We start from the raw sequence: 12,774 nt of genomic DNA, 5'->3' as shown, positions 1-12,774 counted from the left end.
GAAGTGCCTGAAGCAAAAGCTAGTCAGTAGCTGCTTCTGCACAGCTGTGTCACCACTGACAAAACCTATTACACAGAAAATGCAAAGTTTCAAGATTCTTTGATACTCTGACTCCCTTTCACTTCCCAATCCCTGCCCTCAACCCCTCTCTGTGTCTCTGTATCTACTTCTCTCTCCTCTCCACAGCAGAACAAGAACAGTTTGAGCATGTATTTAGTTTTATGGTAGATTCTACCCATTTTGGCTTCACTTGCAGCCATTCCATACATATTTTTTGGCTAACACTGTTGACAGTATTACAGATCAGAAAAGTTGAGATAAACAGGCAAACTGTTAAATGCAGGATTTCGCCACTCAGTCGGCAGGAGAGTTAAATTGTGAAAGACCCAGCAGGGATCCAGTGGAGAAATTAGAGACTGAATGGGGTGAGACTAATTGCATCTGTGGGGGAAAAACACGCTGTGTAGCCTATTTTATTTATTTATTTAATGATAAGCAATTAAAAAATTCCCACAGTTGGCAGGTGTATGTTTTTCTGTTAAGTGTTATAAGTTAATTACCAGCTTTCCAACTAATATGTCATAATAATATGTATGTTAGTACTTAAAGTGCCCTTAATGAAGGTTTATTGATATTGTGTGAAGACTGATTCAAGTAACAAACATAATCCCTCTGGTGTCTTTTGCTTATTCCAGGTGGCCAACCTGCTGCGGCTCTTCCAAATCCCTCAGATCAGCTATGCTTCCACCAGTGCCAAGCTCAGCGACAAGACCCGCTATGACTACTTTGCCCGCACTGTGCCCCCTGACTTCTACCAGGCCAAGGCCATGGCTGAGATCCTGCGTTACTTCAACTGGACGTATGTATCTACGGTGGCATCGGAAGGGGACTACGGTGAGACTGGCATTGACGCCTTCCAGCAGGAGGCCCGTGCCCGGCAGATCTGCATTGCCACTTCAGCCAAGGTGAGCCGCTCCATGAGCCGCTGGAGTTACGAGAATGTGATCCGCTCTCTACAGCAGAAGTCCAACGCAAAGGTCGTCATCCTGTTCACACGCAGTGAAGACGCCCGTGAGCTGCTAGTCGCAGCAAACCGCATGAACGTCACCTTCACCTGGGTGGCCAGTGATGGCTGGGGAGCGCAGGAGAGTGTGGTGAGGGGCAGCGAGGCTGTGGCAGATGGGGCGTTCACCATCGAACTGGCTTCCTATCCGATCCCCCAGTTTAATGACTACTTCACTGCCCTGCACCCATACAACAACACCAGGAATCCCTGGTTCAGAGAGTTTTGGGAAAATCAGTTCCAGTGCAGCCTCCACGACCTGGGCTGTGGGAAGCACTCACTCCGAGAGACTCCGTTTCAGCCTGAATCCAAGATCATGTTTGTAGTGAATGCTGTCTATGCAATGGCTGCTGCCTTACACAACATGAGGCAGGCCTTATGCCCCAACTCCACCAAAGTGTGTGAAGCTCTAAAACCTGGCAACGGCAGGAAGTTTTACAGGGACTACATTCTCAAGGTCAAGTTTGAGGGTGAGTAAAACCTCATAAACTACTATTACTACAGAGATGTTTCACAGATATGAATTTTCATGATGTAAAACAGCCTTCCTTTTCTCATTATTCTGTCATCTGTATAAAACTCCATGCGAGCCTCAATATAAAATCATTTAATTTCCCCAAGTGCACTCTGCATGCACTGTATGCTGCCAAATTAGGTTATATCAATTTAGATTCATTGTACCAATTCATATAAAATGTTGAATTAACGCAAGAGTAATTCTACATGTTTGTACACTGTAGCTGCAGATAAGCTCCGTAATGATTCAATTTGCGAAGATGAAACTATTCCCTCCCTCCCCCCTGTGCTTGCGGGCTCCTTTTTTTCATGCATCTTGACTTGACTGAGAGAAAGAGGGTTCTTCAATTTTAACACTGCAGATACTGATCTTGCAAATATTACTTGCTTTCTGCTTGTCTCCACAAAGCTGCGACACAAGACGTGTCACAGCATTTGCGTCAACACATCCACACATCACAAGTGACAGACCCCACGAGCCTCTCACTTTCCAAAATGAAAGTGAGAGCATTTGATTTATGGAAATAGTGACACTTTCATGATGGGAAATAGAGGTGGACCTGAATGCTCTTATACAGATGTGCTTTTCTGCTCTTCACAATGTGCGGGGGAAAAAAATACCCAAAGGATTTTTACCATCCAGAGACTTGAAATTGGATTAGAGGCCTAAAATTAGTCGGTCCCTGCTGGCATTGCAATGCCCTGAGGACAAAGCACACAGAAACAGGTGGACCGCTAACTACACATTTTAGAATCATTAGATATAATAGATTTAAATGTAATTTAAGAGCTGCATAATAAGGAAGTTGTGGCTGTTTAACACAGTATTCACACTTAGAATAATATTCCATTTTATAATTAAATGATGGAGATAGAATTAGAGCTGAAAGAAAATGTTAATTACTTAATTAGTTGATAAAAATGGGTTAATGCACTATCTTTATCATTGATTTGACATTCCTATCACTTTAAACCAAAAATGGCAAAAATCTAGCTTCTCAAAAGTGAGAATTTGATATTTTTCTTTTCCACATATTACAGTCAATTTGAATAAGTCACTCTGGGCTGTGGGGAATTATCATGGGCACTTTTCACTTTTTTCCAAAATGTAATGTACAAAATATTTAATCAATTAATTGAGAAAATAATGAGCAGATGAATCGGCAGTGAAGAAAAAAGGTAGTTGCAGCCCTCAGTAAACTGTTTTCTGACCAGGTGTGCAGAGACCTTGCACTGCTACTTCTATCAAAGTCAATTTAAATTGGATAATGACAGGTGATTTGGAGAGTATGATGGTTAATTTCAGCCTTGATTTCACATGAAAAATTGGACATTATTTTACATAATGTGCCATCTGTCTGGAATTTCCATTGCATTGTTCATTCCAAGAACTTTCCATCAGAGTGAACAGACTCAAACTGTGGCTTCCATCACGTAAATTGACGATTTGCACCTGTGTCCCATCACAGTCACTGTTCACTCTCTGTGAGACAAATAAAATGTCCGCTCAGACACTGTCACCTATCTTATAGATTCATCTTATATTATATAAGATAGAAGTCCATGGTATAAAATCCACAGTCTTGTCTCACAGTTTTTATATTGTGCTTGCAATACAATGACCCCCTTATACTTGTTATTTTATAACACCCTCTTTTTTTCTTTTCACCTTCAGCACCATTTCGTCCACCAGACACGGAGAATGTAGTCCGCTTTGATGCCTTCGGGGACAGCCTTGGCCGGTACAACATTTTCCACTACCACAAAGAAGGTGGACGCTATGTCTACCGTAAGGTCGGCTACTGGGCTCAGAGCCTGACCCTGAACACCAGTCTGATCCCCTGGGCTGGCCACGTTGCGCCAACCTCTCAGTGTAGTGACCCCTGCAGGAAGAACGAGGTGAAGAGCATGCAGCCAGGAGACGTGTGCTGCTGGATCTGTATCCCCTGTCAGCCCTACCAGTATTTGCAGGATGAGTTCACCTGTGCTGACTGCAGCTTTGGACAGTGGCCCCTGGCCAACCTCACAGGCTGTTATGATCTGCCTGAGGAGTACATCCGCTGGGAAGATGCCTGGGCCATTGGACCCGTCACCATTTCCTGTCTAGGGATGATGTGTACGCTCTTCGTCATTGGCCTCTTCCTCAAACACAATGAGACACCCGTGGTGAAGGCCAGTGGCCGTGAGCTCTCCTACATTCTTCTGCTGGGAGTGTTGATGTGTTATAGCATGACCTTCATCTACATTGCCAAACCGTCCACGGCAGTTTGTACTCTGCGCCGGCTAGGCTTAGGCACCTCATTCGCAGTGTGCTACTCAGCCCTTCTGACCAAGACCAATCGCATCGCTCGGATCTTTAGCGGGGTGAAGGATGGAGCACAGCGGCCTCGATTCATCAGCCCGGCCTCCCAGGTTGCCATCTGTGGTGCACTGATCTCCTGCCAGCTGGTAGTGGTGGTGGTTTGGCTGCTGATCGAGGCCCCAGGGGTGAGAAAGGAAGTGAGCCCGGAAAGGAGAGACATAGTCACCCTCAAGTGTAACAGCAAGGACTCCAGCATGCTCATGTCTCTCACCTACAACTGCATTCTCATTATCCTGTGCACGGTCTACGCCTTCAAGACCCGCAAATGCCCCGAGAACTTCAATGAGGCCAAGTTCATCGGGTTCACCATGTACACCACCTGCATCATCTGGCTGGCTTTCCAGCCTATTTTCTACGTAACTGCCAGTGACTACCGGGTGAGTCAAGTTAAAGTACACCTGCTACATGAGTGCGCACATGTGGTCCTTTCAAATAGTCAAAACACGTTTCTTATATCAATGAAATATTACTTTACTCTTTCCTAAATCCTAAATGAAATAGGCTACATGCTGTTGTGGTGATTTGTATTCATTTTTTTTTTTTGTTCAGATGGCTTTAGGTTTCTAATCTGAGCAGAATACATCCCAGCAGATAATGACTTCTTCTGAGGGTGAATTTGGATTTAATATGCATGAAATCACCATCTAATGTTAGCAAGTATTGATTCAGCAGGCAGCCGCGTCTGTGTCGCCCGTGGCTGTTAGGAATATATATTCTTTATTACTTCACTGCTTTAATTCTTCATAATTAGCAGCATAGTAAATATTGTCAGGTGTGCCCCAAGAAAGGAACTTATTTTACCTTTAAAATTTAAATATTAATGAAATAAGAGTAAATTATAAAATATGAATCTTGCTCAAGTCATGGAAAAATGTAACAGCCCGCCAAATATCTTAGTCATTTTGACAAGATGCATTCTAGGAACAAAAGACACATAGAACAGTCGATGTTTGGTCAAAATTAAAAAGTGAAATGGAGAGAAGGCACAGGAGCTCCTCCACATCTTGTTATTTTACACCTTCATCCCCAGCATTTCCACAACTGAACCTAGATAGATAGATAGATAGATAGATATGCATGTGTGCAGCAAAGCAAAGCAAACTGGCAAGATAAACAGTGTTTAGTCTCTGGCCATGCGTGCTGATTGATTGGTTGATGATTGGTAGACACAGGAACATACTGAATAGAACTTCAGAGAAAAAGGGTGGCCTGAGTCATGGGCTTTTATTCCTCTGGGAACAGTGTGCACTGAGAGAGAGGCAGAAGGTAGGAATAGACAGAGGAATCCCCCGACACAGCTGCCTCGGCAGAAACATGGAGGAGGCAGGCAAGACCATGAGGACTCAAAGTCCCTGTGTGTCCCTGTGCGTAGCTGTGTGGAATGGAGTGTGAAAGACTGGGATGCTGATTCCCAGCTGTGCCCCCCTGTCCTGGGACTCAAGTGAGGCTCAGAGGAACCCTTTCTCCAGGCCCTCCAGGCAATGCGAGCAATTCACAGCCAGAATAGGCTCATCAGTTGGACGCAACACTCCCCTTTGACCGATAAATAATTACTGAAGCAAGCGACTTGGCACGGTGTCTCTAGTTTTTCACAGGCAGCGAGGTATTACAAGTGTTCTCCTAGTTTTACACCACTTCTCAAATTGTCACAGCCGGATGCAAATCTTCAGCTGAATAACAAATACAGATTTTTGATTGTGGTCTGTCATGAAATGTTAAAGTAAAGAAAATACCACTGAGCCATGAATAACACATTTGATTATCATATGAAATATTAAAAACGTTCTACACGCCCTGAGGGAGAGGGCTCTCCTCATATGCCAGTGCTGGTCATCTCATCTCAGCAGTAAACACAACTGATTAAACACACAGTGCTTTACAAGACAGAAACGTATTGCCTGTGATCTTAGCACGCGCTGCCTGTCACATTAACAGATCTTTTCAAGATCTGCCTGGAAACCAACCTTTCCTCAATCATTTTTAATCAGTTCGGCTCCTAGACTAGTACTGTATGTATGGTGCCTATTAATCTCACACATACTGACTATAGTGTGAATATCATCTCTTATTGTGTTCAACAAAGGAGTTAAACCAGGAAGTGCCTCTACAGAATGAACAGCAGCCTTCAGAGGAAATACAGTAATAAATCTAGCAATGTAGTATTAGTTGAGGAAATACAATTACAGCGGTACACTATCTAGATCAGCTGATGAAACCAGTGGGGATCAGGTATGACAGACAATACAATAAATGCCAATCAACCATATCTCCTATAATTTTTCTTCGTATGTAAGTAAACCGCTTTCTTACTTAAATTATTGTGGCAATGTAATTACAGCCTGAGTCAATTTCAGAGACAACATTTTCTTAAGGTAATGAAACATTACATTCATGCAGCATGTAAGATGTGCAAGGAGGTGGTTGGCATGGATGGTGGGCGTACAAAGTGCAGGACCTTTAGATGTGTAATTAGATATAACAATATGTTATATCTAATTACACATTAACAACATCATTCCACTTGTGAAATCTCAACATATCACACGTTGGTCTCTATCAGTGAAAGACTTGTGGGTTTTGTCATTTCCACATCCATGTCGACTTACCAAGGCTGGCTTGTGCCTGGCTCATCCAATAAAGCTATTCAATAAACGTACAACACGAAGCCCAATAAAAGGAGGAATCTCATCTCCGCTGTGAGGTTCTCTGGAGGAATAAAGCTACCTGACAACAGCAGACATTATTTATATCTGAAGCAGCAGGGCTGTATTCGTAAAAATAAAATAATACCTTCAAAAACAAGAGTGAACCGAGACAAGCAGAAGCCGTAGTAGTAGCCATGCTCTACATCCTGTTCTCCACACTTGAACAGAAGACATCTGGAGAAATATTACTGCAAAGGCAGATTCCTTGTCCTCTGCTCTTCCAAAGCAGCATCTTCTGAATTATTAAAACCACTTAACAGGTCATTCCTGTGCAGCCCTGTCCCCGGTTTTATTCAAAACTATTTCTGAATTAAGTAGAGGACATTTAGCCTCTGTGCGCCTCAGTGTTGCTGAGATTATTAAGTGTTAACTGGCACTTCTGTCGCCTTTATTCCACGATATTGTGTCCAAATATACAGGTCAGATAAACAGTAAAGAAAAAGTGGTGATGGTAGATGTTTGTGAGTTTACATCTGAGTCCAGGACCTGAGTGCGTCAGTGTGTGTATTTCAGAGGTGGCATGAGGTGAATTTTAATGTTGAATTCATTGCACATGGCAACATGCAATATATCTCAAGATACAGAGATAAATTCAGTAATGTTTCATACATACATGGTACACTAGACCACCATGTTGTAAACATATACATCAAATATATGATTATTAAATAATTCAGTAAAATAGATCAGTTAATCTATTATCAATTGTTGAATACTACTTCAGTACTTAGTTATTTTGTATTGTAAGAGAGTAAGAAACATAAATATGATGAAGATAATTAAACGATATTCTCGGTAACCTGACTTTCTGTCACTTAAAGCCTAATCTAATGGGCACTGTATTTTTGCTTTTATCGTGTTATCTTTGTTTGTTATCTCTGTTGCAGAACAGTGTGTCACAGTGCAATACTTGGTTATTTTAATACCAACATTAACATTCAGGGTGAAAACAGACACCTGCTGTGCCTTGTGAAGATGGGATGCACCTGCCACACACCACACGATGCCGGGCTGTATCCTGTTATCCAGGAAGAACAATAAGAAAAAAAAAAAGGAAGAAATTTGCGCAGAGATTGGAAATGAAGGAGATGATGACACGTAGCGAGATGTGGGCAGGGTGAGGGCAAAAGGGAGCGCGAGTTAAGCAGTTGATTGACAAGCACATAAGCAGATTGCTTAACACCTCTCTTTAGCAGTCCCAGCTGATAGCTTCCTCCTTCCTCCTCTGTTGCACCTGGCTTGGATTCTGAATTATGAAAGACGTCTTAATCATTTCTCTTCTGACTTCTGAGCCCCTTTCTTATTAAAGTGAATATTCTTGTACAGTAGTTCTCAACCCGATGCCAATGCTTGTATGATTCCACACGACTAGATTTAATTTAACACTTTCTGGTTGTTGTGAATGTTCCCCTCAGAGCCATATCCGCTCCGTGGAAGCACAGACACTGAATAAACATTTTTAATGCCAAAAGAAATGTCAGAAGTTAAAATAACTACATTGGGACTTTAGCTGTACATGAGCATTAATACTGGCACTGGTGTGAAAGTAAGATTGGCACTTCTGATGGTGTTCTCTCAACACTTCAATCTCGAAATGTGAGTTTACTTTTCTGTTACATAAAAGTAAACTGAGTCATATCTGTGAATTTCTCACCTCTCTTTCCTCCTCCAGGTGCAGACAACCACCATGTGCATCTCTGTCAGTCTGAGTGGGTCGGTGGTGTTGGGCTGCCTCTTCTCTCCCAAGGTTCACATCATCCTGTTCCAGCCGCAGAAGAATGTCAGCACTCTCAGAGTGGCCACCACCCGCTTCAGCGTCACCACTGGCCCGGGCTCCAGTTTCTCTCAAGGTACCACCTGATATACAACAACATCATCACTGGTGCCAGGGAAACAACTAAATCTTCATTATAAAAAGAAATAACAGAACTTTTTTGAAGTCAATCAGCCCTTCGTTACACTATCTATGACCACAAATTCAATTATACTAATTAATGAAACAACCTTTGATATAATCTTCTTTCACATGAAAAAGATGCTTTTGAAAAATAGCTGCTTCAAAAGCCTTTTTGTCGTGCTACTAAATGAGAAGAATTTTTTAGCACTCACAACAAAAACTTTCTTTTTGGGGAAGATAAATTAAATGTATTTAATTGTAAATGTAAAAGCAATTAGAAAAGTGCCATGTATAAAAATGTGCATTAACCCTTTGAAACCTGAAAAAAACCTGTCTTGATTTCTGTCAAAAACATGGGAAGAAAACAATGAGCAATCAAAGAAGAAATTACCCAAACAATTTGCAAGAAATTAGTTAAAAGAGAAAATTAAAAACAAGAAAATTAGTAAAAAAAAAAAAAAGAAAAAAAAGAGCTTAAATATAAATTCTGTAACATAATTTTAAATTGTAATAATAATCATAAATATACATTTTCCCTTGCTTTTTTCTCTCCCTATTTTTTAAAATAATTTTGTCAATCTATTTTTTTTTTTTTTTTGCAATGTGTGGGACATTTCTTATCAAGTTGCTTATTGCCTTTTTGGCAATTTCTTTCTTTCTGGCATATTTTTTGAAAGAAGTCACCCCAATGTGCTCAGGCTTCAAAGGTTTAAATACTTGCAGAAGGTGTCTGAAAGCAGCACAAGAAAAGTGATGTCGCTCCATTTTCCATTTAGCACAAACTTACAGTAAGCTGGAACATGGGCCTCTTTACAAAGCAGAAGTTGCCTCTTAGGGAAAGTATTCCCATTCAGCAGGCCTCCTCTTCTGAACACTGATCATAAAACAAATCACTGGTATCTCACAGCCTACTTCTTGGTCACATGCATACAAGGATAAGTATCTCTGCCTTGTTGCAGTTTGGTCTATTTGTCTCAACATCCAAGATGTAAGACGCAGAGCTGAACAGACGCTCACTGAAAGCAAACGTGAAAACAAACCCCATGTGCTCACAGTACCCATTTTCCTCTTACGTCATGCCAAGTTGGCCACAGCTAGTAGCTTCCTCTCTGTATGCTGCGCTACCTACTGTTGTTTGAGTCCAAATAACCAGTACAACATTTAGCCAGTGCAAAATGTAATGCAACACAACAGATAAACATTGGCTGCTGCGATCGGTGAATGTCATTGTATTTGCAGCTAGGTCAATGGCAGTCAAAAAAGGCAAATGCAGGCCAATACTGATGTTTGAATGATAAATCGGTGCATCCCTAATATAAGACCACCTTTTTGTCACACCTCTAACACTGGCTGCTGGATTCTTTTTATGTTTTTTTTCTTTTTTGTGTTTTACAAATCATGCATAGTTCAGATGAACGGTTGAACAGTTTGTTCGGTGCTCTTTTGTTCCATAGAAAAACAGTTGAAACATTTCCACCACACACACAAAATAACCATAATTTCTTCTATTTCTATAAATCAGGAGACACAACTCTAAGCCACTATTGTTTTTGCATAATTAATTAAAGCTGTGATGCCAACACATACGCACATAACCACAAATCACCAGACTTCACTTCATTCTATATATTTCAATACTTGATTATCATACTGCTGATTCATCTGTAAGCAGGAGAGTAGCTCAGTGGAAAAGGATTGGCAGGACCATGTGGAGTATAATATTTATTAGCCTATATAAAATAGCTATATTCTATATCTGTATTGTTTCTGTAATCTGAAAAAACTTTTTTTTTTTTTTTTTACTGTTTTGCAGCGTCAGCTTCCAACGTTGTTCCAACAGTGTGTAACGGACGAGAGGTGGTGGACTCCACGACATCGTCCTTGTGAAGATCAGCTGAGTTCCTTTGCCAAACATTGTAAACAGAGTTATATAATCACTAGTCCTGAATCAGGTGTTGCAGATATTAAAGAGGTCATACAGACGATCGTCCTGACTGTGTTGTCCTCAAAGTGCTGTGAGTACAATGTCCCGATTATTTTATTTTGTTCTTTGACTCGTAGCGATTTGAAATGAGATGCCAATAAAGTCGCATATAGCCCTTGTTTTTATTGAAGATTCTACTTGCAACAATGGAGTAAATTATAGTAAATCTGTTAAATGTAATATATACAAGACGTTTTTAATGTAGATTTTGGTGAACCAGTTTGTGCTTTCTTGTAATTTATGTAAATAAAATGTGTTTTTTATTAATACTAAAATGACTGACAGTCTGACTGCTTATTTGCACATCAGCATGAGATGCGTATTCTAGAGGATGATATACAAAAACACTTTGACATGTTGATTTGCTTGGCTTGACACTGTAAACAGGGAGGAAAATGTAAGAAAGTTTGTGGTTGTAGTAACCTTCACAAATTTAACAAACACGCTGTCATACTACATTGTTACCTGTCAGTTACACGCCGCCTGCCTCCTGCTGCGAGCAGCTAAGTAGCTAAAATAGTCTTAATTAACTGTGCATGTACACTGCTTTTCAACCTTAAAGCACAAAGCACTTTACACCTCTTCACTTTACGCCATTCACACCACTCACACAGTGATGGTGACAGAGCTGCCATGCCAGGCGTTGGCCCTGCCGTCAGAAGCAGTTTGGGGATTTATAGCATGTTTAAGGACACTTCAACATGTGGACAGACGAATCAAACCATCAACTGTGTCATGAGTGGACACCTTGCTCTACCTCCTGAGCCACAGCCTTAAAACAATGCCATGTTTAAACTTATGACTCAGTTTGGGTTTGAAATCTGAGCCGTCTAATATTTATCAGCCTCAGTCCACACCATCTGCCAAAACCAAACAGTCTCTACATGGAAATTACCAGCACAAATATCATCATCTGCTGATATGGGATAAAATCCACCAAAGCTGTCAGAGGACACACACAGCAGTCAGTACTCCTGTGTATATGAGGCAGATGCTCCAGAAAATAGGCCGGTGCAGTATCTGTGATTTAACACTGCCATCTTGTGTCCAAATTGTTTGATATAATCTTGCAACATGTAGGCAGCCTTGGGGCTGGCTGTAAATAGAAAATTTACATATGGAGGAAATGGACAGATAATACGAGCACTGTCTTGTTTTATTAGATCTGCTCAGTGGTCATCATCAAATTACTGTTGTTATATAAACCAGGTACAGCATGTGCTGCAACAACTCCCTGTTGTGATTGTAAGAACAAGAGTGTCAACTTGTGCGTCAAGGTTAAAGAAAGAGCCCCACCATATCATGCTAAATATCTAGAAACATAATTATGGGAAGATGTTTTCTTGAGGAAATGTTTTTGACCAACAAGATGTCACAGTATTACCTGGGTGTATTACAGCTGATGGCAGCCATCCTGGTAAACTCATTTATTGAACGTCATCCTCATCAAACAAATCCACGGTGTGTCTAATGAACTCCTATAAGAAAGAGCACAATGTAATGATGAAACCCAAAATACTTTAATGGAAATTTCTGCATACAACACCACCTATGATACCATTGACTAACATGTCTATTATAATACTTTTACTAAGTCAACATTTTAATGTAATGGCTAAACATGCACCTCAAACACAAATGTAAGACACAAACCACCAGGCTATGTAATTAATCACACGTCTGAGTTGTCTTCTCTGATGTTTTTGTGAATTTAGCAGAAAAAACCTTCACATTGAGTTTACTATTAGAGAAGAGGTATGGTATAGGGGGCTTAGTTTTATACTGGAATTAACAACAATTGTACCATGAGATGGAGAAGAGGAAATAGGGAGGTCATTGAATATTTTTTTCTTCTTCTTTCCTTAAGTATAGAATATAAAAATGAAGAGTGAAGCTCCTTAAAGATGTAATGTTTTAATAGCATTAATGGAGGACACAATTATTTCCTCTCATCTTCAGAGAGCTCTTATAGTTTTGTTACCCCTCTCCTCCAAATCTGTTTACTGTTATAGTTCAAACCAACAGCTCTTAATTAACTCGGGACAAGTAAGACATTTTAGGGGGCTCTCAATCCATTCGGATATTTTTGAAGTTGTGATATACATAATAGTTTAACAAAACTTACTGTGGCTAGCTATATTATGTAGGCAAGAGGAAGTTATTTCAAAACTGTTTATGATATCCATTTATATACCAAAGCAAATCCTCAACTGTGAACTGTGGATTAAATCTGTAGCCAGCTTTGGC

General features: G+C 40.6%; 1 protein-coding gene across 1 annotated transcript in view; it reads left to right on the top strand.

The window, feature by feature from the left end:
- Positions 1 to 10,741, top strand: part of grm2a (glutamate receptor, metabotropic 2a) — a 42,203-nt gene extending 31,462 nt beyond the window's left edge. The window contains exons 3-6 of the mRNA XM_049589285.1: positions 696 to 1,533; positions 3,255 to 4,318; positions 8,319 to 8,496; positions 10,357 to 10,741. Of these exons, the coding sequence (XP_049445242.1) occupies positions 696 to 1,533; positions 3,255 to 4,318; positions 8,319 to 8,496; positions 10,357 to 10,430 (2,154 nt within the window). The 3' untranslated portion in view covers positions 10,431 to 10,741. The remainder of the gene's footprint in view (positions 1 to 695; positions 1,534 to 3,254; positions 4,319 to 8,318; positions 8,497 to 10,356) is intronic.
- Positions 10,742 to 12,774: the final 2,033 nt, after the last annotated feature.

Source organism: Epinephelus fuscoguttatus, linkage group LG1, assembly GCF_011397635.1.
Source record: "Epinephelus fuscoguttatus linkage group LG1, E.fuscoguttatus.final_Chr_v1".
In the NCBI taxonomy this organism is placed as follows: Eukaryota; Metazoa; Chordata; class Actinopteri; order Perciformes; family Serranidae; genus Epinephelus; species Epinephelus fuscoguttatus.
This window is presented reverse-complemented; position numbering and strand designations above follow the sequence as displayed.